This window comes from Pogoniulus pusillus, chromosome 18 (genome assembly GCF_015220805.1).
Source record: "Pogoniulus pusillus isolate bPogPus1 chromosome 18, bPogPus1.pri, whole genome shotgun sequence".
NCBI classification, from domain to species: Eukaryota; Metazoa; Chordata; class Aves; order Piciformes; family Lybiidae; genus Pogoniulus; species Pogoniulus pusillus.
The window spans coordinates 14,890,914-14,917,108 of NC_087281.1; the positions used below are offsets into that span (position 1 = coordinate 14,890,914).

Below are 26,195 nucleotides of genomic sequence, written 5' to 3' on the forward strand. Positions count from 1 at the left end.
CACCACTCTCATGGTGGAGAACATGCTGTTTTGTGTTTAATTTTGCTAACTAGTTATGCATTTATGACTCCTCCAAAGTCTCTCAAGAGAAAATACCCTGCGTTCTTCAACAGCCCTCGTTCTGCAGCCAGTGCAGGAAACACACAATGCAGAGAACCTGCCTTCCTGAAGCACTGTTTGTGTCTGTATGGATTATTAAGAGCACACGGTGCTTCTTACCTGCAAAACTTTATCGAGAGGTACCTATGTGCAGGGATGCCAGAGCTCCACCCCACATGCCTCGCTGCTATGTTCCTCCAGCTCAGGAGCACTGCACGATTGGAACTGCATGCTTCGATCAGGTTTAATCCCACAATGGAGATGTTTGATTTGCCTTCAAATGGCACTGCGGAAAGACATACATTGCGGGATTTCAGTGCTCTGTGTTGCTTTGGCACTGCTTGCTTCACTTGATGCAAAGGCCTTTGTCCTGCAGTGCCCACTCACTCCTTGCAGAACAGTTTACAGAACTATTTCAGTATCGTGCCATAACTAAATATAAAGTCAGCATCTGCAGCTTAATTTACAACATGTAACCTCATCAGCTTTTATACAGTTGATAACCTGGGGACAGCACAGGCTGTGCAGGGCAACATGCTGCACCTGAAGCTTTTCTGAAAGACATAAACTCACCTCTCTAAAATGTTCTGAGTGTGTCCTTCTCGTGGTGCTTTTGCCTGCCTTCCTTTAACCTAGATCCTCCCCCGCATTTGCTGCACCTTCCATCACCTCACAGGGAAAGGGAGACCAGGCTATGGCAGGTTTGACAAGGCCCTCGGTGTCGCACCCAGGCAGGAAGCCTGCAACCTGTACTGTGTCCCAGATCCAAATAAATCCCCAGACCCTAGAGATGTGGGGTGGCTAGCCTGGGATTGGTGTGAGACGCAGAATGTCCCCACAGCCGGAGGGAATGGCGCTGGCCCCGGGGAGCACAACCCACAACAGCGTGAGGCTTCCCACAGGCCACAACAAGCTCAACTAATCGTCCTCCCCATTAAAAAAACAAACAAACACCTTTTGTTTTATTGGAGCTTTTCTCCCTTCTACAGAGTATCTCACAGTTTCGCTCAAAAAAACCCTCCTTCCTTAATGAAATGTAGTTTTGGTTGGGCCAAAGCACCCTCTCCTCACCCGCCCGAGGCGGCAACGCTCTGCGCCGCCCTTTCAAACGGGGCGCGAATTAAGCAGCAACACTGAAAACTGTCCTTAAACTGGGGACGGGGGCAGGGGGGTTCAGGTCGAGATTCTTTCCTGCCCCCTCGTGGGCTGACTGCGCAGAAGGAAGCCAAGGTCTGTTCCCTTACGGGCGACCCGGGGAAGGCGGCCCACTCTGCTCGGCCAGACCTTGCTCGGCTCAGCTCCCCTCCGTCCCGCCTCTCTCGCTCCCCGCCCGAGGGATCGATTGGCTGCGCCTCCGTTTCGAGGGCAGCCGGCGAACACCAGAAACGTGCCCCGGCTGCTGTGCCCGTGAAAAACCGCCTCCTGGGGCGCCCGGCGCGGGCAGCGGGCGGCCTCCTGCCCTCTGGCGGGGCGCCGAGGGGACATCGCAACCGCCAGTCCTTAACGGAAGCGCTGGGCGAGGCGCTCATTGAAAACGAAAGCCTCTCCTCTGACACCTGTGGACTACTGAGAGGGGAGCTCTCAGGCGACACTGCTCCAAACGGCCAGGTCAGCGGTGGCCTACCTACGTGCTTCGTGCATACACCTAACACTGGTTACCATGTGTCACCTCAGTGCCAGTCTCAGCAGCCAAAAGCTGGCCTTGGTGCTCTGTTGTCCAGGGACTTTGATAGCTTTGGTTCTGTGAGACACCTCAAGCAATGGAAAATGATAATGGGCTTTTGCTTTAAATATACAGCTCCTCCTTGAAGACTCTTAAGTATGGGGCAGGGAGGCTGGTTATGAGAAAGGCAGAAAACCAAACATCTCAGGTGAGGCTGCTGTGCCCTCACAGCATGGGGCTCAAAAGCTGTCACCTGAGGGCTGCAAGGTATGTTGATGCTGATTTACTCAAATGTCATGGGAAACAGTTCTGGCAAGGCGGTGGTTTTCCCAGGGTGAGACTACCCCTCAGCACTCACAGTGGGTGTGCTAACCCCTCAATTTCCCTAAATACTGAGAAATACCACTTGTGGTAGCAAGACTGTAATCATGGTTTCTCCTGATCTTTTAATACTATTTTATTAATCTCCAGACCTTGAAAGTGTTCAAACAGTGCTCCTGCAAAACAAATCTCACATGAATTCACAGAGAAACTTGACTCAATTTTTTTCTAAGTAAGACTTAGGAATCCCTATCCCAGGCACCTCAGCAAGGAAAACAGAATGCCAGGAGCAATCCTCTGCTCTGGTACCGTACAGCCTGAGGAAAGCTGCACCCCTGGTGACTCCATTTCCTTCTTCTACATCAGGGTTTGTGGCAGCTGATTCCAAGTGGCTTGTGCTCTGGACAGTAACGTGTGAACAGTAACCATTAAGTGATCACAGGATGTCAGGGGTTGGAAGGGACCCAAAGAGATCATGGAGTCCAACGCCTCTGCCAGAGCAGGACCATACAGCTCATACAGATCCTGTAAGCTCTAGTGCAAGCATGGGCTTGTTAAGGCCTGTTCATATAGATGCCAAAGTCACCAGCCTGAGCAGGGAGCTAGGTGCATGGTGTCTCTGAATGGCAGCTTCTCCCTGGCTGGAACTCCTCTTGTCCACCCCAAGGCCAAATGCACAGAGAGAGGTAGGGTGCATTCTGAACGCAGGCCCACAAGGCCTCATGGCTAGCTTGCAATGGCCTTCCCTTTATGATCCACACAGGGCTGGCAGTAATATGGAAAGACGTTCTTGCTTCCATCACTTCGACTTCAGGTTCCTCAGTCCCTGGCCCCCTTTCGGCTGTGGCTCTGCCTTCACTAGGGCGCCATTTCGGCAGGCCCTGGCCCCATTCTCTCCCTGGGCCGGGCGGCGGCAGAGGGCGCTGCCTGGGAGCCGAAGCGCGGCCCGGTAACCGGGAGGAGGCGGACAGCTGCAGCCTTATCAGCTCGCTGCAGGTCGGCTTGGGCCTGGACCGCCGCGGGTCCCCGGCTGCCGGCCCATGGGCGGCGGCGGCTCGGCGACGCCTCCTCCTGCCGCAGACCCGCGCGGCGGGGACTGGCTGCCCCAGAACCGCCGCCTCGGCTCCGCCGTGACGGCCGCATGGCGGGCTACGTGCCGCGCCTGCCGTGGCTGCTGCCGCTGCTGAAGCGGGCAGCGCCGCCGGCTCCCTGGACTCGGGCTGCCAGCGCGCCCGCAAGCCTACGCGCCTCGCCGCACTTGGCCAGCAGGTGCGGGGCACCCCTGGCGCCGCCGCTGCTGCTGTTGCCGCTGCCGGGCGCGCCGTCATGCCGCCGCCGCCTCCTTCTCCTCCCGCCCGCAGCAGCGGCCGGCGCCCCACGCTGCCTGAGCGCCGCCGCGGGCGAGGAGCCGCCCGCAACTCCGCGGGGGACTGCGAGCAACCCGCCGCGCTTCGAGGCGCGGAGGCTGCTGGCCCTGGCGCACCCTGAGCGCTGGAGACTGACAGGTACCGGCCGCGTCCCGGGGCTGCCGTGTCACGGGCCGTCCTGAGGCTTTGTCCGAGCGGGGAGAGGGCGGTGAGGCTCCGCGGGCTCCCCACGGTCAGCCCGGAGCGTGTCCCGGGGTCACGGTGCCTGGCAGCCTGCGTGGGGGTCCTGCCTCGCCGCCGGCTTCCGGCTCAGGGGGCGCTGGCCCCGAGACACAGCCCGTAGCGGCCCGCGGCCAATGGGAATGACAAGGGTCTGTTTCCCCCTGAATGACAAGGGTCTGTTTCCCCCTGAATGACAAGGGTCTGTTTCCCCCTGAATGACAAGGGTCTGTTTCCCCCTGAAGCGGCGGATCTGGGGGCATCAGAGTACAACGCGAAAAATCTTGGGGCGTGAGAACGCTCCAAACATGCGATCTCCCTCCTTCTTTTGCTGCTTCTTAATTTGCTGTTTTGAAAAGAAGCCAAAAGTTTTGGGAGTTGCAGAACTCTTCCATTTTGCTAGTAGTGCAGGTTAATGCCTCTGTACATGTTCACGGTGTCTTCACAAGCTGCTTGCAATAGTCTCAGGCTTATGACTGTATGGAATGAAGTAAAAACTGGATTCTGAAGGGTTTAGGTTTGCTTGGTTTTGTTTGTTTTTTTTTTAATAAATTTGAGTTCTGTCTTTCACTAATTTATTGCCTAAAACTTTAGTAAGATGCTTGGTAAGTGATTTATTTGTTTTCAATGTCTATATGGTGAACTCAGACATAATGTCTGTGTAAATCGTGCCCTTGACAGTGATACTGTCTGTAAGGAGGAGAAACAAAACTTCCCTTAATACTGTTTCTTATGGAGGTAACAGGATAATAGTTGTTAGTAAGAAAGCTGTATCAAATTCTGTGGTCTGGTGTTTTTAAACGGCACCTTTATTACAGGACAGCAAATGTGCTGTCATGACAGCGTAAGCTTTGTATGTCTCTAAAGTCATTCCCATGGAAAGGGTAAATGGTGATTGTGAGGAAGTTAGACTTCTGTAAAGAGTTATTTTGAGAAATATTTTGTTCAGTAAGGCTTCAGTCTTGCTCAGAAGTATTTTTCTTTTACATCCAAGTTGTTTGTTTTTCCCATTTAAATTGAAATAAATCAGGTATTTTAAGGCTGCCCTTTAGGAGCCAAAGATTCTTAAGTAACTGAAAACTCGTTCTTTCCCTTTGCTGGGAACTTGCTCTGGGCTCATTTATCAAGAGCAGAATACAGTGCATTTGTTTGTTTTAAACAGGGCTAAGTATCCTTAATCTGTGCAGTCTGATGGTCTTATCTAAGTAATTCAAATATCACAGTTTATAAAAATCAGCTACATGAAGTTTTGTCTTTTGAGATAACAAAATGGCCTCAGTTAAAGTTTAAAAAAGGACCAACACACGAACTTGTTATCAGGTCATGAGGATGAAAAAAAGACACAAATGCAGTAACTTCAGCATTCTGTAGGTCTTGTTTCAGGAAGAAAAGCAAATTCATGTTGTTTTTTTCTTTATTGACACTTAAAGGAAAACTTCTTATGCTAAATTGTAATTAAGTGGGAAGACAGAAAAGCTAACAAAATATTTTTGGTCATCATAGAGTGCAGGAATAACAAATATGGGTAAAATGCCTAGTAGCTGATTGTAGGGAAAGTTCATCTGCCAGTTGTATCTGAAATATGTTAAAATGTGTGGCATTTTGTTCTGTCACATCTTTGTACTGAGCAACTAGTCCTTAAAACGCAGTATCTCTGTTTTTCCTGCATTTAAAGAAAGAGGAAGGTTAGCAATTTCACTATATGAAACAAAAAAACAAGGATAAAGCATTTATTTTCCTCTTCAAGTACACATAACTGGTGAGGAATTGCTATGGGATCTCTTCAGAAGCTTAAAGGCTTCGTTTTGCTCTGCAAGAAAATTGAGCTCTTTGAGATCTTTTGCATTTTCTATAACTGGTAGTTTATAACACACATGTATAGCATTACCACTGTTGAGTGAAGTGATACATACCTTCTCTGATTCCATGTGGCACCAGTCCCGATACTCTGTTTGTTGCAGTTGTGCACTGAAATTCATGGTCACAGAAAATGAAGTAGTTGCAATAATAACAGTGGAGGCCTGTGGAGCAGAGCATGATTGTTGAGCTAGACTGAGATCACCCATCTTGGTGTGGTGGGGAGATGGAGTCAAGTGAAGCAGTCGAGGTGACCTGCTTTGGTTGTGACTGGCACCAGAAAAGATGGTCACATTGTGGTTTATGCAGGGCCTTTTCACCAGCTGCTGCCTCGGGTAAAAATGATGTGCTCACAGCACCTCTTGCAATGCTCTCATCCTAGAATGAGGTTCTGATCCTCCAAAGGATCAGACTTACTGCCCCTCAAAAATCAGTGAAATATGTTTATTCTCTCGTTACCTAAGAGTTGGGTAGAGCTGCATGTACATTTTAAACAGGACATATGTGTTAAACTTTGCCGTTCTCATTAACAGTGCTAAAAGGATGGTTAACTACTATGATGGGAATTCACTGTTAGTGGCCACAGTTTTGTGCAGTAAGATTAGGAGTTTGCAAATTCTGTAATACCTCCCAGATTTTAACAAAGGCAGGAATTCATTTTTAGGAATTCTTTGGCTAGTCCTGCATAGTCAGGTCAGGAAAACCTGTGTCTTCAGTTAAATTCAGTTCCCAGGGAAGAGGATGGGACCATTGTTGAAATTATTAAATCCTGCTGTGTGTGTGAGGCCACAAAAATGCCTGTTCAAAAAGATCCCTTATATTTCCTCCTGCTTTCTTGTTTGTCCCTGTGAGAATCTGTCTGCTGCATGTTGTGCAGACCACACTGGAAGGAAACAATAGTTCTGTTCAATTGTAAAGTAAGTGCAAAGAACTCTGACATTTTTAATCCAGTAGCAAATTGTGCCCTTTTGGTTTAACTTTGAAACTTTTCCTCTTCCAGCTTTTTAACATGAGTTTGAAAATCAGCAGGCAATCCATCCACATACTGATAAGGATATGTTTTTCCCCCACTTCTATTCAAAAAATAATTTAAACTCAGACAAGTGTAATCTCTATGAAAATTCCAACCTTGACAGTGAGTCAAATGATTTCTATATAAAGTAGTGGGAGCAGAAGGGAAGGGCTTACAGGCACCACAATACTCTTCTCTTTGGAACCTGGATGGACCTCTGGTCTTGTAAACTCTGCTGTTTATATGCTATCACCCAGTAGCTGGAAAACTCCTGTCTAAGATTTGGATTCACTTCTCAAGTCCACATGGCTAGATTATTCTGACATAAAGACTGTCTTATACACAAGATCATAGAATCAACCAGGTTGGAAGAGACCTCAAAGATCATCCAGTCCAACCTATCCCCCAGCCCCATCCAGTCAACTAGATCATGGCACTAAGTGCCTCATCGAGTCTTTTCTTGAACACCTCCAGGGATGGTGACTCCACCACCTCCCTGGGCAGCCCATTCCAATGGCAAATCACTCTTTCTGTGAAGAAGATAAATATAAACAGATTTAAATGCTTTAATTTTAAATGCATGGGAAAAAAAAAACCAACAAAAAAACCCTCCAAAGCCCCCCCAGCTTGAATCTCTCCTACAGATCTTGAATTAATTTATTAATTTCCAACATCTGGTGATTAAAAACCTACCTGAATTTTAAAAAAAAAGTTATTTATCATGAGAAAATTCATTGAAAGTTTTAGAATACTTCATCTTTGAAAGGAATTCTGAAGTCTTAAGAGTATAATTAACAGTTTAGCTTTTCTAAATGAAGATAATAGCATTCCCCTTCCCCTCGCCCTGAATTGCTTTTACATTTTGTGTGTCAGTGATGAGTTCTCCAAAATGTTTTCCCCCCCAAAAAAAAAAGTCAGTGGGTTCTTAAACAGGCCTATTTAATACAAACAGGATCTGAAGGGGGCCTACAAAAAAGCTGGGGAGAGACTTTTTAGGCTCTCAGGGAGTGACAGGACTAGGGGGAATGGAGCAAAGCTGGAGATGGGGAGATTCAGGCTGGGCATGAAGAGGAAGTTGTTCAGCATGAGAGTGGTGAGAACCTGGAATGGGTTGCCCATGGAGGTGGTTCAGCCCCATCCCTGGAAGTGTTTAAGGCCAGGCTGGCTGAGGCTGTGGGCAGCCTGCTCTAGGGTAGGGTACCCCTGCCCAGGGCAGGGGGTTGGAACTAGATGATCCTTGTGGTCCCTTTCAACCCTGACTGATTCTATGATTCTAAGTATCAAAAGCCAAACCAAACAGGAGTTTAAAGTTTGTGTGTGAGATACAGAAAATTTGTAACCGGTACTGCTCTCCAAGGATGGCATCTGTGGAAATTTAACCTTTTAGGATGGTGATGTGGAAGCAATTCCAGGATTGCAATTGTGTACAGAGGCTTTCAGGATCTAAAAAAGTGCCTTGCTTATGTTAATTTTTATGGGGAGCTAAATTATTCCATGCAGAACTAGCCCTAAAAGATCACTGATTACTTAATTCTGGCACTTGCAAGCTTAATAGGAATTTCATGTGAAAACCAGTTGATATGTACTGTTAATGATCTTGCAAATCGAGAATGATTTTCCTTTCTCCCTTGTTGATTTGCAGCTGCTGTTGGCTTTCTGACAGTTTCAAGTGTCATAACCATGTCAGCCCCTTTCTTTCTGGGGAAAGTTATTGATGTTATTTATACAAATCCCAATGAAGACTTCACTGACAGCCTGACCAGCCTGTGTGCCTTGCTGAGTGGAATCTTTTTGTGTGGTGCTGCTGCTAATGCTACTCGTGTCTACCTCATGCAGACTGCAGGTAAAACCAGAAGTAAAAGGTGACTGAGAGTCATCTTTTTCTACAGAGTCAGGATATCTAATGATCTGAAATAAATTCTTGGTGCTGGATGAAAGATGCTCTTGGAATCAGTAACTTTTTTCACCAGATCAAAGGTAAACTAATAGTACAAAGTGTGCTGGAATAATTGTTAATTTTTATTTGCTGTTATGTAACACCTTAAAGCTCCCTCTCTTATATTAAAACTCTCTAATGAGACTTGTTCAGTGCTGCATAATCCTGTGATTTTTTTTTTAATATTGCCTGTGTAAGTCTTGTGTTCTATGCTTGACTGACCTCTGTTTCTGACAGGACAAAGAATTGTGAAACGTTTGAGAGCAACCATGTTCTCCTCTATTTTGAAGCAAGAAACCGCCTTCTTTGACAAGACCAGAACAGGAGAGCTGATAAATCGCTTATCGTCAGATACAGCCCTCCTGGGCCGTTCAGTAACTGAAAACCTTTCAGATGGCCTCAGGGCGGGAGCACAAGCATCTGTGGGGGTTGGAATGATGGTATGGTGGTCTCTTCCCTGCTTGCCGCTTCTTGCAATTTCAAGTTTGTTTCAGTTCTGTTAGATAATGTGTTGGTGAATGTGATTCAGTCCAGAAACTGTTTTGTGTTACTGGATAAAAGTGTATTTCACTGGTTATTTCCAGTAGCTTGTACTTACTGCATCTCATTATATGATGTGCCTGCCACCACTGGATGTTTATTCACAAACCACAATACGGAGAATGAAATTTGAGGTGAACTACTGTTCCTGCTTCAATTTATCAAGCAAAGTGTAGTAGACCTATGGTTTAACTCTGTTCTTACTGAGGAAATTCAAATTAGTGATAACATTCCCATGGTTGTAGTTCAAATAGAGTGTGAAGGGACTGATGTAAAAGTCCACTGAAGCTGGTTGATTCTGGTTGAAGTTTAGGTAAGCAAAGGCAACATTGAAGTGCTAGTCTTTCTGCTTGTGTCCATCAGTAATGAGTATGTTTAGGTAGGAAGAGTGGTAATGAAGGCTTCAGTGTAGCACATCAGTTCGTATGCCTCGGTGATCAGTTGGTTTACATAAAAATCTGACTTCCCTTGGTGGTTTTTGTGGCATTTTGTTAGGCCTATCTGAGAAAAGATATGTTGGTGGCAGTTATCTTAAATGAAGATGTGGTAATCTCTGCTTTCTACCCGGAGTTAAAAACAGCAGAAAGGCAAGATGTGGTAATCTTTGCTTTGTACAGAGTTAAAAACACATAGCAGAAAGTCTTCTTCTGAAAGTAAGTTTCTTATACTGATGTTATTAGGAACTGTTATGTGTTTCCATTATGAAGCTTTAAAATTTTAATGGTTTGTCACTGATAAGAATGATGGCTTTCTGTGTCTAAGGAAATAGAATATAAGGTCTTCTGTTATCATAGATTAAATGGGATAACTTTATAATTCTTAAAAATGCTGCCACAATACAGTGTTAAAAGGTGGACTAGAAAAGGTTGCCCAGAAAGAAGAGATTATTATGAAATAATTGTGAAGCCTGTCAGTTAACTCAGTTTTATTTTTTTCTGGTGTTTTGTTTGCTTGTTTTCAATACAGAAAGTAAGATGAAATGAAAAGACAGCAAACCTAGTTTCAGTAAATCTTACTAAAATATTTAGGAGATTAAAATATTTAGGAGATTTGATGATGATTGTTATGAGTAATAAGGTTTTGCAGCAGTAGATAAGCCATTTATGCCAGGTTATGAGCATTTATGGGTGCTAGGGAGCACTGGTGACTCCATCTGTTCCTTGGTTACCCAGTAGCATACAGTGTTTCCCTGCTTAAGCAGATGGTGTAATACAGAGAGTTTAAAACTTGTGGAAGCACTTTAGAAACTATGCAACAGCTGATGTCTTTCAGCATCTGCAAGAGACTTCCTGGTAGGCCTCTTTACTGGTAAGTTAAGATACTTGTCTAAGACCACACAGCAAACAGTGAGAAAGCTCAAAATGAAATCCAGACTGCTTTGCTTATAATCCTTTGTTGTAAACATGGGATGCTGTGGAGAAATGCACATTTTGCCTGGAAGAAATAAAACAGGATAAGTGAAAACATGGCAGCACTAAATTACAATCCTACTAATCCTACAAAATTCTAGTGAGAGAAGTTGCACTTCAGTACTCCAATGTGTTTTTCAGTCTGAACATTAATCTCTTACACACAGCTTTTTCTTCTAGTTTTTTGTGTCTCCAAGCCTTGCTGCATTTGTTCTGAGTATTGTGCCACCCTTGGCTGTCTTGGCTGTGATTTATGGAAGATACTTGCGAAAACTTACTAAAATGACCCAAGATTCTCTTGCAGAAGCAACACAGGTAACTTCAAAGTTCTTCTAGTGCATTTAGGTTAATATCTCTGAAGTTACAAATATTCTGAAGGTAATTGTGCTGTTGATTGCCCTAAGCCATGCTCAGCCTGCATTTTTGCACCTGTGTAGTATGCAAGGTAGAATCGTAGAATCAGCCAGGTTGGAAGAGACCTCCAACATCATCCAGTCCAGCCTAGCACCCAGCCCTATCCAGTCAACCAGACCATGGCACTAAGTGCCTCGTGCAGTCTTTTTTTGAACACCTATGTGCTCATAGGTAAATGTCAGTTACACATACTCACAGATCTCAAAACCAGTCATGCTTTGATCATAACAATACAGTGTTGAGGTACCAGGTCCTGAGAATTTGGAAATGTAGGAAAGGATAAGGAGATTAGGCCTTAGCTTTGTGACAGCTTATTAAAAAAAAACAACAACTATGAAGTACTGTGTAAATGTGCACTTGAGTCTGAAGGTTTTTTAAACTGTGATTTTAGTTTTATGGTCACCAGAAGCATTCTTAAATGGATCCATCTTTTAACAAAACATTGCTGGCAAGACCTTCTCTGGAATGAATCCTTGACGTTTGGCCTTATTGTCAGCTCTTTAATCTTTATGAAGCTTGAAATTTCTTAAACTTTTCAGAGACATACCCATGATATTTCAGAGTGAAGTAGAAGAAACTTGTTTCTAAAAAAATCATTGTAGAGGAGCCTTCACTGTGTTTCTCTTCCTCATGAGGGGAAGCTCATGCTGTTGTAAACCAGGTGTAGCACTTCACATGAACAAGCGGTTCTAGTGTTTCGTTCAGATTTTCAAGTTGAATGGAGGGTAGAAGGAACATCAGATATTTTATGTCGTATGTTTATTCACCAAGGCAAGTTTTGGGGTCCTTTTTTGTGTCTGTTTTTTGGGTTTGGGTTTTCACAGTCTCTATTACTAATTTAGTCTAAGTTTGGGGAGAGGACAGTATGAGGAATTCTCCAGTGTTATCCAAATAAATGTATTTAAAGATTACTGTAGTGATGCTGGTTCAAATTGCAAATGTTCTATAGTATGAACATTCCAAATTGTGTGTCTGTGCATATTTGATTTTTTCTTTGCTTCAATGTAGTTAGCTGAAGAGCGTATTGGAAACATAAGAACAGTTCGAGCTTTTGGGCAAGAAGTTGCTGAAATGGTGAAGTACACAAATAAAGTTGATGATGTGCTACAGCTGGCTAAAAGAGAGGCAATAGCTCGAGCAGGCTTCTTTGGAGCAGTAAGTGTATTTTAATGAGAGTAAATCAAACATGTTATGCCAAGTGTAATTTTAAAATTCATGAGGGTACTTCTAAATCTACCAACAAATGAATTGAGTGTAAACTGAACCTACATAAAACTTCAGGAAGACTAGACTTAAATCAGTCTAAATTGCTATGAAACTGTACCTCAAGATGCAGTGGTATGTAAAGCCAGTTTAAGCCTCTATCTCTGCCCCGCTCCCCGTATCTAGGTACTGTTTATTTGAGCCTACGCTTCCTTTTCCGGGAGCTAAAATGTTGGAAGCCCTCCCTTACCCTTAGCATTTTGCAGATTTGGTTCCCTGATGACAAAAGCATCAATGCAAAGGAAGCTGGGAAGTATGCAGGTAGGGGAGGGAGGGTGAGATGGCATTTTTCTGTAACAGCTAGCAGCAACTTTGCTTAATAGTTTTCTAAAGCTACAATATAACTGCAGATGATAACTCTTTTAATGGTGGTTGAGAATAATGTTTGGTGTACCTTTCCGTCTTGGGTTAAAAAAAAAGAATTGCTTGCTTTTAGAACACTTGTTGGATAACTCTGTGGAGTGCCACTGGATGTCTCTGGCTGTTGGCTTTGTTTGCTTTAAAATAGGGTCTGTGCAAATTTTAGTCAGTTATCTAAAACTCTAGGTACTCACACGGAAATTTGCTTATTAGAAGGAAAATTCTGAAACAGCTTTGCAGAGGATGAAATTTAATATGCATGTGACAAAATCTGCCTTTTCCTCTTTTTTTTCCATAGACTGGTCTTTCTGGAAACTTAATTGTCCTCTCAGTCTTATACAAAGGAGGATTACTAATGGGCAGTGCCTACATGACAGTTGGTGAACTCTCATCTTTCCTAATGTATGCTTTCTGGGTTGGAATAAGCATTGGAGGTATGGAATGAGAAATGAGATTTTCTTCAAAGCATTACAGTCAGTATGGAAGTGGGAGAGAAGAATCTCTTGAAGTCTGTCTTTCTTTAAAGTTTCTTCCAAGTGATCTGACCAAGAAATCATACTTTTTTTTTCCTGAAGAGTTGCTGAAAATAACAACTTAGAACTTAATATAAGCTTTCCATTTTTCTAAAGGAATACAAAGTAGCTGGTTATCTGTGTGGTGGATACCTATCACTTTAATTTTCTTTGGATCTGAATGAAGATACTCAATAAACTGTGTGAAGAGATAGCACTATAATTAAGTTTTTCATAAAATTTGCAGCTCTGTCTTCAGCAACTCTTAGAAAAAAGTCACACAGAACTTAGATGTAATTCAGTATAGAATGTCATGAGCTGGGAGAGCGAATGTAGTGACAGCAGAACACTGCACTCCAATGCTAACCTTTTATTTTGCCTTACTGACTGATTCTTCCTTGAGCTCTGACTCTGTAATCTACAGGCCCAGAAACAGTTTGTCTTTCTGACAGAGCAGTCTTCACTACTCCATGCAGGCAGAAATGAAGATAAGATACTTTGAAGTTTCACAATTGATTGGAAGGGTGCCTCTTTAAAATGAGTCTGTTGCTTCTGATAGATGGGCAGGGCAGGGCAGCACATCTGTACTCTTCTACGACTAAGCCTGATTCCGTGGGAAGCACAAGGATGTGCCTGAGGGCAAAATTCAAACCTGCTTCACCCATTCCACTAAACCCCTTCCTTCCCTGCTTAAATCATCCAAGTCTGGTTAACAGAGAGGTACCTGACACTTTGATAACATGGGAAAGTGAAATAATGGAAAAGTGAAGTTAGAAGCACTGATAAAATGTCATTGAAGTAACTTCCAATATAAAACCATCTTTTTAAATTCTACTTAAGATTATTGACGAATATAGTTCTGCACAGAGCTCATTCTCAGGAAGGTTCTGAAGTAAATGTGTCTTGCCACAAAAGGTTTGCTCTTCTTGATACCTACAAGGCATATAAATCTTCAAAGTGCTAAGTCTGCTTGGTATATGTCATCAACAACACATACAGGAGTTCATGCAGTGAACTCTGAAGTTCACTGCATAATTTTGGAACTTTGTCCCTTTTTGTTGTAACAGTTTGCTTGTGTTTTCTGCAACACAGACTATAAAAATGCAAAAAAAAAATTCTGATTAGTATTTGCTGTCTGTATTAGAAAATTCTTTTCTATGAGTGCTTGTGAATTTGTAGACTTCAGTGTCTCAGTTTCATGGCATTCTGTGTGCCTTACGCCCTGTGCCTTGCTCTAGGATGTAGGTGATTTGGCTCTCTTTTTCAAGCAGCTGGTTTCTCACCATGGCTAGTGCCTTATAGTGGAAGCATTCAGATAGTCCTCAGCAGCAGCATGGTGAAATGCCCTCTCTACACCTACATGGCCTTGTGCTCCATTTGTTCATCTGCAAGAATAAACCAGTAAACCTGTTTCAGTGTACCTTTGGGTTTTAGGCCCTCCTAAAATCACTCACAACAATACATGTTTTAAGGTAGAAATGCCTTATTCTGTTGGAATTCAAGGAATTTGGACTTATTGGTTACTCTGTTTTGCAAAATTCACAAAAATTGGAGTAAAACATTTTGTATGTATGCTTTACTCTGGTTTTGGTTCTAGGTTGTTCTAGGTTTCTGGGTTTATTTCAGCTGCAAAACCTTTCAGCTCCAAACCGATGCACACAACTGCTAAGAGCTACAACCTAGTACTATATTACAGGCCTTGTCCTTAGCTTTTGCTTTCTCTCCAGTAATGTTTGAAGCATGCTGATTTGGGAGATGTTGCTTTAGATTGTCCATTCCCTGCACAGCTTCACAAGCTTCAGCTCAGCCTTAGGTTTTGTGCCCTCCCTCTGCTGTGGCAGACTCAGCCAGGCTCCCGCTTAGTAGAATAACCGTGTCTGACAAAGAAGGGCATTCAGAGTGAGCTGTTCTACTGAATAATTTTTAATAAACAGTTGGTCATATGCAAGGCTGTTTAGAGTCTCTAGAGATGGATGCTGTTCTCCCTGATAGATGAATGAAAATGAATTGCTTTGCTTTTGAATATACACATTTTCTTCTTTTTTTCCTTTGGAATGGTTTGGTTTACAGATAGAAATAAGAATGGTGAATAAGGGTTACTGATACGTCTCAAATGAGACTAGATAGGATTTAAATTAATGTTTGATAATGCATTGGAGTAAAAGATCCCCTACATATCTGATGTTTCAATGCTGGTGAGCAACCTGCTCGAGCAACCTGCTCTAGTGGGAGGTGTCCCTGCCTATGGCAGGGGGTTGGAGCTGGATGATCCTTGAGGTCCTTTCCAACCTAGACCATTCTATGATTCTATGAAGACTATAATACAAGTTTTATGTCTTCTGTGTCTTCCAGTCCATATGGATGCATAATACTGTTCTGCTTTTTGTTTAGGTCTGAGTTCCTTTTATTCTGAGCTAATGAAGGGACTAGGTGCTGGTGGACGTCTATGGGAACTTATTGAAAGGAAGCCCCAGCTTCCATTTAATGGTAGGTCCTTGGTTTATTGCTGTTTACAGGTTGACTTTTCTCTTATTGATTACCAGTACTCCAGAAGAAAATATATATATATGTATATATATATATATATAAAATACTTAAAGGTAGTACTGATTTGCATGCTTTTGAAAGAAACTAGATACAGTGGCAATTCTTCTGACTTTTCCTATGAGACAGATGATAAAACTTTCTTTTAACAGAAGCTGAAAAATCTGTGTTTCTTGTTTCTTTTTTCTTTAATCCAGAATATGTTCTAAGTGTATTACTTTGTATTATAACATATTATACAATGTACTATTATGAGACTTCCTGGAATATTTCTTTGATGTCATCACTGCTTCTCTTGGATCAGCTTTAGAGTGAAAGAAGGAAAAATGAGGGGAGGGAGGAGCTCTGAGATGGCTGGATCTCCTATTTCCCAAAAAATGTTTACTATGCTTATCCTGGTAACTGGCAGCACTGAAGTTTACCAGGCAAGTAATAAGGCAGTGTGCAATAGCAGCAGGGCTGAGCACAGCAGAGAGAGTATGGCACAGAGCAGAGAAGCAAAAGCACATTGTTCACCTGCATATCTCCTTTTGTCAGTGTGGGCTGAGATTAATTGTCCTTTGGACACATGGATAGCAAATCAGGATGGCAGTTAGCCAAACCATACCGTATTAGGCAAAGCCTCAGGCTCACTTTTCCCTAATTTAGGAAAAGCACAGGCCTTGCACTAGGCAGGCACAAGCTAAGTGTGTGTGCCTTAACACCACAGGACCCTGGGCAGGCCAGAGTCAGTGGCTCCAGGTTCTTTTGTGTCCATTTCCTGTGCTTGCCTCTCAGGTGGAGCAGAAAAACAGACCTAGGCAAGGCAGGACATGTATAAGCCTATTTTGGGCCTGTCAGGCTTACCACAACACAGTGTTTCAGGCAATGGAATAGACTGTACAATAGCTGTAACTGAGAATACAGATAAGCTGTTACTTGTTACTTCAGTAATAATAAAGATTACACTGCTAGCACAGGATTAAGCAAGTACATTTATTTTCTGAAAGAGAATATTACAGACCAGTCTGGTTTTACCTAACAAACAAGTTCTGATGTGTTTGTCTGTAGATGGAAGTCAAGAATGAAGTGAAATTGTATGCTCTTGCCTTTGCCCTTTCTATGCTGCTGCCATTAAATAGAAAGCCTGGAAAAAATGAGGGTATTTAGGAAAAAATAGAAGCTAAAGAACCTACTTTCTCTTGGAACAGCAGGACTTGTGAAATGCTGCTGCTAAGTGTCTTCTGTTTCCTATCTACAGTTACCATTTAACCAAACATGTGTGTGTGCTATGGCAAGTTGGGGATTAGTTGTGCTGCCTCTGAGAAGAATTCAGGGGTTTGAGTTGCATTTCCTTGGTGAGGCTCTGTCCTTCAGGAATGCAGCACCACTGTCCCATTGCTTTGTATGGATTTATGTTGCTTGGATTTAACAGGGCTTGAAGAAATCATGTTTCTTTGTCCTGCCTATTTATAAGCTTTTCCTGGTAGTGATACTCTTTTAAGATAATGGTTTAGATGAAATACTGTGCTCAAGAAAGAAGCTGATTTTATTTAGCTTTGGCAATTGTTCATTCATGAAGCTTTGATACAGTATCTCATGAAGTTTTCTTTTCAGTGAACTGTTGCCTGAGAGTTATGTCTCTAATTGGTCTTTGAATGTGCTGTTGTCCAAAATTCAAGTATACTTTACTCTTAAGAGCAAACAAACAAAACCCAACCAAGCAACAAAAAAAAACCCAAACAAAAAACCCCATGAAAAAATGTCAATCAGTGCAACATACCTGGATGCAGCTTTATTCCAGTGACAGCCTCTTCTTAAAAGCTACTTAGTTAACAAACAGTGGAGAGAGAAGTGCTCTTGTTAGAGCAGGGTGTTTCACGTGTCGTCTGTGGCTCAGTGGAAGGGCAGTAAGGAATTTGCAATGTTTATCTTATTGCATGCATTCTATGGCAACAGGACTTTGGCCTTCAATAATGCCATTTATTTTATTGCTCCTAATTGACAAAAGTGCCAATAAATTGTTTACAACGTGCATAAAAATTCAGGTGAGTATTGTTAATTGTTGGATATTAGCAAGATGCAATTCTCCTTCTTGCTTTAGGTAGCCTTACAGGTTCACTGCAACCTGAAATTACATTCAGGAACAAGTGGTGTCCCATGCTGATTCAGTCATGGCTGAAATATAACCCCTGTGATCCTGAATTATGGCTTGCAGCTATCCCTAGATTTAACACAGAGATAGATTTGGTGTCTGTAAAGCAAGTTCTAGGAGGGCTGAGCTGATTCTTGTTTCTGTTCTGTATTTTATTCATTGTCATATAGAGGGAATCGAGCTGGGCAAAGACACATTCAGAGGTGCTTTGGAGTTCAGGGATGTTGAGTTTGCATATCCAACACGTCCAGAAGCATCCATTTTCAAAAATTTTAGCCTTTCCATTCCAGCTGGCTCTGTTATGGCTCTGGTTGGCTCAAGTGGTACAGGGAAATCCACTATTGTATCCCTGCTGCTGAGGCTGTATGATCCTATCTCAGGTATGTTTTGTTTTGCTTTCATTCATAACAGTTGATGCTTTGCATCTTGGGTGCACCTTTTAAATAGTCTCTTCCTGTGCTTGAGGTCCTGATGTAACTATTCCACTGATACACCCTAGACAGAAGAATGATGTCTTTTGTTACCTTGTCATGGTGCTTGCACAGCTTTGCATTTCTGATCCACCAGTATGTGGTTACCTAGGGGCTGTTGTTCTCAACTGTTCTTTCTCTCTCTTTTCAGTAATTGTCAAACACTTGGCTTTATTGTTTCTTACTTTAAGGTATTATCACTGTTGATGGCTTTGACATCCGCCAGTTAAATCCACTGTGGTTCAGGACAAAGATTGGAACAGTGAGTCAGGTAAGGAAATAAAAATAACTCTAAGTGAAGGAAATAATTTCGTGCCATCAACTAGCTGTGCTTTGCTCTTCTTCTTTTAAAAGCTATATAATCTTGCTTCTCAGTGAAATCATTCTATCTTAACATAACTGCTGTTGTGCATGCTTTGTTCTAAAAACAAGCATTCAGAGCTAGTCTACTACTACTATCATGTAGTTAGTTTTCATGTAATCATAGAAATTCATGCATATGGAGACTGGAAATTAACATTGCAAACCATACAGGTAAGACCATCTTAATATTCCCTATGATTCATTGAAGAAAGTAACACAAAGCTTAAGATTTCATCATATTTTGTATTCATGGAAGTTAAGAAAGCATGAAAACACAGCACTTACTCTTGCACTTGCTTTCTTCCTAACCACCCAAACTCTAGAAATACAGAGAGATGTTCAGTGGTCTCTTAAAAATAAACTATTTGACCAATTAAAATATGTATGCTTCTTCCCTCATGTCCCCAGATGCTTCATATTACAATTAACTGTTAGGTTGTTGTTCTGGTTAAAAGCATAAGGAAACTGAGTATATGTTGCATGTCAGAGCATCTACTTTATGTAATAACACCACACAACATTTTGGTGTGAAAATTATCTCCCTGTGGGTGCATTAGAATTTTTCTTTTTAAACATATGTATTCCACTTGAGTTGCCAGTAGGAGATTCTTACTGTTCATACTGCAGCATGCTCTAGTTTATAAACAGAGCAGAGTTACTTAGTTTCAGCCAGTTTCCCATTTTACATTGCCTGCCCTATCTGCCAGTTTTAAGCTTTAGATTAAATGCATAAAATGCCTTGAAACCTGTGTAGGTGCTAAGAGAAGAATTACAATTGTTGCAAATGATAATATGCAGGTAAGTGCAAAGGAAGGGTGTCTGATGTTTGAATGAGTAGTTCTTTCTGAACTCTTCCTCAAATGTTATGAATCAAGGACTACATTATATTATGACAGTTTAAAAAAAAAAGCTTTTTTTTAAAATTGGTTTTTAACTGCCCATCTTGGTGTTAGTGGTGTTAGTTTTTTACAGCTTTGTTTTTAATTCAGTTATGTTACATAAGCCTTTGTATGGATATAATAGAAACTGTCCAGTTCTGGGCCCCTCAATTCAAGAGAGATGTTGAGATACTGGACCGTGTCCAGAGAATGGTGACAAAGCTGGTGAGAGGCCTGGAACACAGCCCTGTGAGGAGAGGCTGAGGGAGCTGGGGTTGTGCAGCCTAGAGAAGAGGAGGCTCAGGGGTGACCTCATTGCTGTCTACAACTACCTGAAGGGAGGCTATAGCCAGGTGGGGTTGGTCTCTTCTCCCAGGCAACCAGCAACAGGACAAGGGGACACAGTCTCAAGTTGTGCCAGGGGAGTTCTAGGCTGGATGTTAGGAGGAAGCTCTTCACAGAGAGAGTGATTGGCATTGGAATGGGCTGCCTAGGGAGATGGTGAAGTCACTGTCCCTGCAGGTGTTCAAGCAAAGCCTGGCTGAGGCATTTAGTGCCAGGGTCTAGTTGATTGGATAGGGCTGGGTGCTAGGTTGGACTGGATGATCTTGGAGGTCTCTTCCAACCTGGTTTATTCTATGATAGTGGGTCTTGTAAGTGGGAGTTACGGTATTTGAGATTGTATTGGAAATTAATAATTGTTAATATCAATTTCTGTATGAATGTTAATTTTTATTAATAATGTTTTTAAAATTTGGGACAATTTGCTGAGGTTCTTTGGATTTTCAGTCGACAGGAAGCAGTTGCACAGAATTAAACAGTTAGAACTTGAAAAATAGTAACGCAAAAACAGGAAAAATTCTAACTATGCTTATGGAGTCTTGGCATTCACTCCAGCAGATGTACTCACGACTCTTTTGGTCCCTGAGTAAGTCTCCTGTATCCAAGACACTTACAAACTCGCAATAATGATCCCAGGGTAGAACAGAAAATATTCCAGGCAGAGGGAAGGAGTTGCTGCTAAGCCACTAATATTAGCTGCCACAAGTGGCTGCCTTTAACGAGCCACCAATGATGAGAGGCAGGAAGGCTCCGTGCTGAATGCAGAAAGGTTTGGTTCTCTAAGTCATCCCTCTTTTTTTGAAAATCAAACTGGCCAGCAGGCACTGGCACCATTGTTCTGGCCAATGAATTCAAAGCTTCCTGCCTCCTTTGACCATGCAGGCTCGTTGAGGGCAGCACAAGGCACCCGACACGTGGTGCTAAGCCCTCTAGCCCTCAGGGCTTTGCTGAGGCCAAACCCTTATTGTTTGCTCATCTGACTTTACTCTCGGACTCTGGCACAACAGGAGGAGGAGAGAAAGGGTTAAACTGTCCTGGCAGGATTTTTGCCTTACCAGGACAGAGATACAGACAATACATGCATGTAACTACAAATCTACCACGTTAGTTATGTTTTTGAATTTTACCAGGAACCAATTCTGTTCTCCTGCTCTATTGCTGAAAATATTGCCTATGGTGCAGAAGATCCTTCTACTGTGACTGCAGAGGAGATTGAGAAGGTTGCTGAAGTAGCTAATGCTGCTAGTTTCATCAGAGATTTTCCAAAAGGATTTGACACCGTCGTTGGAGAAAAAGGCATTTTGCTTTCAGGTACATTTTTATATACTGCTTACTTTAAAAACCTTCACGATAAAAAGTGAAGTAAAAATTATAATTTTAGTTACCACTTTTTTTGTCTCCAGTATTTAAAAAACCTCTATCTCCATTTCCCCTTCCCCCTACTGAAGTACATGTACTTAATTCTTTTCACTCTAGGTATTCAATGAAAATGACTTCACATTTGTTTTCCTGTTCCAGTTTACTGAGGGTTTTTTTTTTCCCAGGTGGACAGAAGCAGCGAATTGCAATTGCTCGAGCTCTGCTCAAGGTATGCCAGTACCCAAGGAGCTGTTTAAGTACTTTGTAGGGAGACAGGAAAGGTTAAAAGAGGGAGGTGGAAAGATACTTTAAAAAAGAAAAATATATATGTTAATGAGGAAGCTGGAAAGGGCTGAGTGGCTTAAATAAAGCAGATTTACTTATCTAAGTGCTTCTTCCTGGTTTTCAGTAACATTTTTTGGTAGTTCTTGCCAAGACTAATGGTAAATCATTGTATAATGTCTCACTTCTGTAAGACCAGGTCAAGGATGAAGGAAGACTTTAAGATTGTGGTGCTAGTAAACTCATCAGATCTGTCATTCGCAGGCTGGTTTTTGGGGGTTGCATCTTGCCAGGACTATAGATGCTCTATCCTGGCTTTGGTTTGGATATGGGACAAGAGGCCTGGAACACAGCCCTATGAGGAGAGGCTGAGGGAGCTGGGGGTGTGCAGCCTGGAGAAAAGGAGGCTCAGGGCTGACCTCATTGCTGCCCACAACTACCTGAAGGGAGGCTGTAGCCAGGCAGGTGTTGGTCTCTTCTGCCAGGCAACCAGCAACAGAAGAAGGGGACACAGTCTCAAGTTGTGCCAGGGAACGTCTAGGCTGGATTTTAGGAGGAAGTTCTTGACAGAGAGAGTGACTTATAAGCTGTATGAATCCTGTTCTCTTGATTAAAAATAATCAGTATTATAACCAACTTTCTTTTCTTTTTCAGAATCCTAAAATTCTCCTGTTAGATGAAGCAACAAGGTAAGAAAGCAGATAAATAGAAACTTAGAAATTATCTGTGTGTAGAACTGAGATCTCGGATGTGTTCTTTCTTTCTGATTGCCCTTGCACAAATAATCTAGGCTTTTATTTTTCTCTACCAAAAAATAAATGTGCTTTCTAGAAGGTGTGAATTGGCTAGGAGACCTGTGGTGAACAATATGAAAAGTGGAAAGGCTGGCTGGTACACTTTCCTGGAGTTAAATGTGTAATATGTAACTTAACTTTGAAACATCTACTCAAAATACTCTTTTTTTTAATCCTTATTTTAAATTAAGATCTTTCTGTATAACTTGATTTGTGTATAACTCTATTTTTTTCCCACTTGATTTAGTGTTACTTCTCCATGCATGTATTTTGCTTGCCAGACTATATCATGCCTGTAACTTCTTGTGTACTAAGCATATTCATGGAACTTCCCTGCAGTTGTAACTTTGAAACGTCTACTTAAAATAACCTTTTTTTTAAATCCTTATTTTAAATTAAGATCTTTGTGTATAACTCCATTTTTCCCCACTTGATTTAGTGTTATTTCTCCGTGCATGCTTTTTGCTTGAGAGAATATGTCATGCCTGTAACTTTGTGTGCACTAAGCATATTCATGGAACTTCAGCAACAATGGCAAGGATTTGCAGTTTTAACAAAGTAAGCCTACTGCATGGAAAAGTGACCTGTCTTAAAATAAAAATGGTTTTTCTCTCTCCCTTGTCTACTTCCCATTTCTGACCAGTGCTTTAGATGCTGAAAACGAGTATCTAGTGCAAGAAGCTCTGGACCGACTGATGGAAGGGAGGACAGTCCTAATCATTGCTCATCGCCTCTCTACTATTCAGAATGCTGATTTTGTGGCAGTCCTTGGCCAGGGTAAAATTCTTGAATGTGGAAAACATGAGGAACTGCTTGCAAATCCAAATGGACTTTTCAGGAAACTAATGCAGAAACAAGCTTTCCTTCAGAATAGTGACAATTTCTCATTAGATTTACAATCTAGAGAAAAGGAGGTATTAAAAGAAAATGTATGAGAGAATATATGAGTCGTGGAAGCTTACAAACTACAAAGAATCTAACTTATGTTTTCAATTATGTAAAGTAAATGTTATATTTTTCCAGAATGTACAAAATATTCTTTTGAAACCTAAACGTGTTTAAACTTTTTACTGAAAGCTTTTTAATAATTATTGCAGCTTTTTAAAGTGTCTCTCACATGGAGATAAACTCAGTGTATAGTTTTTTCTGCTTCGTGTTACCTTAATGGAGACTGTTTGCTGTAATGCACTGGGTGATGGCATGCTCTATTCTCAAGTAAATTCACTATTTTAAGAGTAATTAAATGACATAGCTTATCGTTGTCTCTCTTCAAGGAACTTTTACTTTCAGTGTTTGTCAGCAGTCTTGAAATGCTGGAATTAAAAAATGTGGGAGGCTTATGTCCTCCACTGCACTTCCACTGTACCGTCCTTTCAGTTACCCTTGTTCTGAAATGTGAAAGTAGATTATGATCACCACCTACAGTTGCTGTAGAGAATTACATACGGGAACACAGAGAAGGTGGAAGCATGAGTTGAAGGAAAGCTCTTCAAAAAACCAAGCAAACAAACAAATCCAACAACAACAGAGAGCAACAAAATAAAACTATTAACTGACTTACATAAGGACAAAGGAAGTATATTATTATCCACCCTGATTTAAGGTAGGGTGTCCCTGCCCATGGCAGGGGGGTTGGAATAAGATGATCCTTGTGGTCCCTTCCAACCCTGACTGATTCTGTGATTCTATGATTTTTTTTTACCAGGATTTATGTGAACATAAATGATTTACATGAGCCATCCACCCAGTTCTGCTCTGAGAAATAACTGAAGGGCTGAGTTTATATCATCAGACTTTGCTGCTATCAGTTGCTATGCTGAGCAGAGTATTGAGAAGCTTTTCAAATGAAAAATTAGTGGTGAGTGAACCTCGAAGGTTTAATTTGTATGAGCATACAAAGTTATACTGTCAGAGCCTGTAGCTAATCAGAGTGGAAGGGAAGAATGCTATTCACTTCCCTAATGACTTCCACTAAATATTCTTGGGTGGCAAAGCTTTCTCTTCCTCATGCAGTTATAGACCCCAAGGGATGATTTACAGGTGTGGGTTTTTTATTGGTTTTGTTTGCTTGGCTATCACATATCCCCCAGCTTTACTTGCTGCCATCTTTGTTTAGCACAGTACAAGTAACAGAAGGTGCCTACAACAGGTGAAGAGATCTATGCCTGTGCTTTAACATCTGGAATACTTTAAATCAGTGGGGATATTCCATCTCTGACTGCTTTCGCCTCTTAGAAAGGTTAAGAGATTCATAGAATCAACCAGGTTGGAAGAGACCTCCAAGATCATCCACTCCAAGGAGGATAACCCAGACCTCTTCAATCAGCTAGACCTTGGCACTAAATGCCTCATCCAGGCTTTGCTTGAACACCTCCAGGGACGGTAACTCCACCACCTCCCTGGGCAGCCCATTCCAATGCCAATCACTTTCTCTGGCAACAACTTCCTCCTAACATCCAGCCTAGACCTCCCCTAGCACAACTTGAGACTGTGTCCCCTTGTTCTGTTGCTGGTTGCCTGGCAGAAGAGACCAACCCCACCTGGCTACAGCCTCCCTTCAGGTAGTTGTAGACAGAAATGAGGTCAGCCCTGAGCCTTCTCTACTCCAGGCTGCACACCCCCAAGCTCCCTCAGCCGCTCCTCACAGGGCTGTGTTCCAGACGTCTCACCAGCTTTGTCACCCTTCTCTGGACATGTTGGATTTAAAGCTCTGCAAGTTTATATTTTCAAGAGTGCTTTGAACATCCTTGGTTTCTTGTCTTTAATTCCAAGGAAATTTCAACATCAGAAACATTAACACGCCTCCATTTTGCAATTTCTTAACATTTATTTATTTATTTAACTTTCAGTCAGAACAATTATATTTAATCTTCATAAGGTCATAGTTCTCTGTCTGGAAATAGTAAAAAATTCACCTTGTCCATACTTATTGTCACTTAGATTTCACGTGTTGGTCAAGATCTTCACCTGAATCAAAAATCTGGTGATGATTTTACCACACAACAAAACTCATCTGGTTTCCCTTGAGGAAGCAATAACAGATACACACATACTTAAATTATTTCTCTATTATTACTCTAATTCCCCGGTAAGTCTTCATTTGGTGAATAATATTATACTATAACAGATTTGCTCTTCTTGTTAGAATACATTATTGTTGTTGTTGTTGTTATTGAAAGAGCACAGAGTAACTATTTCAGTAACTATGATTCTGGCATGGGATACTCCCTGAGCTGCAGGTGGCTATCTGCTCCACTGAGGACCTCCGTGGGTTGTAGGGGCACAGTCTGTCACTCCATGGTCTTTAGCATGGGCTGCAGGTGGACTTCTGCTCTTCTTTTTAGCCTTTATGGGCTGCAAGGGGTCAGCCTGCTTCTCGACATGGATCTTGGTGTCCTCCTACTTGTTTCTTTCACATGTTTCTCCTCTAAAAACTTGCCCAAAGTCCAGCAGGACTTACCCTCCCTGAAATATCACAGAGACAATTCCGGCAGTGCTCACTGTCTCAGCCTTGCCCAGATCCAAAGCCCACTTGCCGCTAGGGGAACTTCTAGAAGCTTCTCAGAGGGGCCACCAACATCATGCTACCTCTCATGCTACCAAAACCCCACTACACCCCAATCAAACACAAGCAGTCATTGCCATTTTCAGTTCAGAAGCATTACTGGCCAAAGGTCATGTTGGCTGTTGTTGCTGTGCATCTTTTTTCCCTCACAGAGTTCTGATGGCGATGTGGGCACATCTGTTTCCCGCATCGCCTGACTTACTTCTGCATCCCTTGAGCAAGATGTTATGGAGTACGAGGATTTGTGGCGATCACTGGTGAAGAGGAGAATATTCAAGGATCTCTGTGAACCAGCTGTAGTGGAGGTGGGCTGCTCTGCATGATGTCACAAGCAAACCTAGCATGGCTGCTGTTATGATGTCAAAGGCTTGTCAGCAGAGCATATAAGTAGTAGTGCCTGAGGCCTCATTGTTCAGAGCAGTCTGCGACTCGTGCTCTTCTCAACAGGATCCTCCTGATTGAGGCTCTTTTCCTTCGCGTGTCTGCAGCCTG

The 26,195-nt window shown here is 42.4% G+C and overlaps 1 protein-coding gene across 2 annotated transcripts; it reads left to right on the plus strand.

Moving 5' to 3' along the window:
* The first annotated feature begins 2,786 nt into the window (after positions 1–2,786).
* ABCB10 (ATP binding cassette subfamily B member 10) lies at positions 2,787–23,492 on the plus strand. Of its 2 annotated transcripts, none has more exons than XM_064158512.1 (13): positions 2,787–2,854; positions 8,181–8,381; positions 8,712–8,914; positions 10,604–10,738; positions 11,846–11,992; positions 12,759–12,894; positions 15,364–15,459; positions 17,821–18,030; positions 18,312–18,391; positions 20,834–21,014; positions 21,248–21,291; positions 21,999–22,033; positions 22,782–23,492. In XM_064158512.1, the coding sequence occupies exons 1-13, from the start codon at positions 2,806–2,808 to the stop codon at positions 23,071–23,073; spliced, it is 1,809 nt and encodes a 602-aa protein (XP_064014582.1). In that variant the 5' UTR covers positions 2,787–2,805; the 3' UTR covers positions 23,074–23,492. The 2 variants fall into 2 exon arrangements, with proteins under 2 accessions (XP_064014582.1, XP_064014581.1); XM_064158511.1 differs by lacking the exon at positions 2,787–2,854 and adding an exon at positions 3,159–3,588.
* Positions 23,493–26,195: the final 2,703 nt, after the last annotated feature.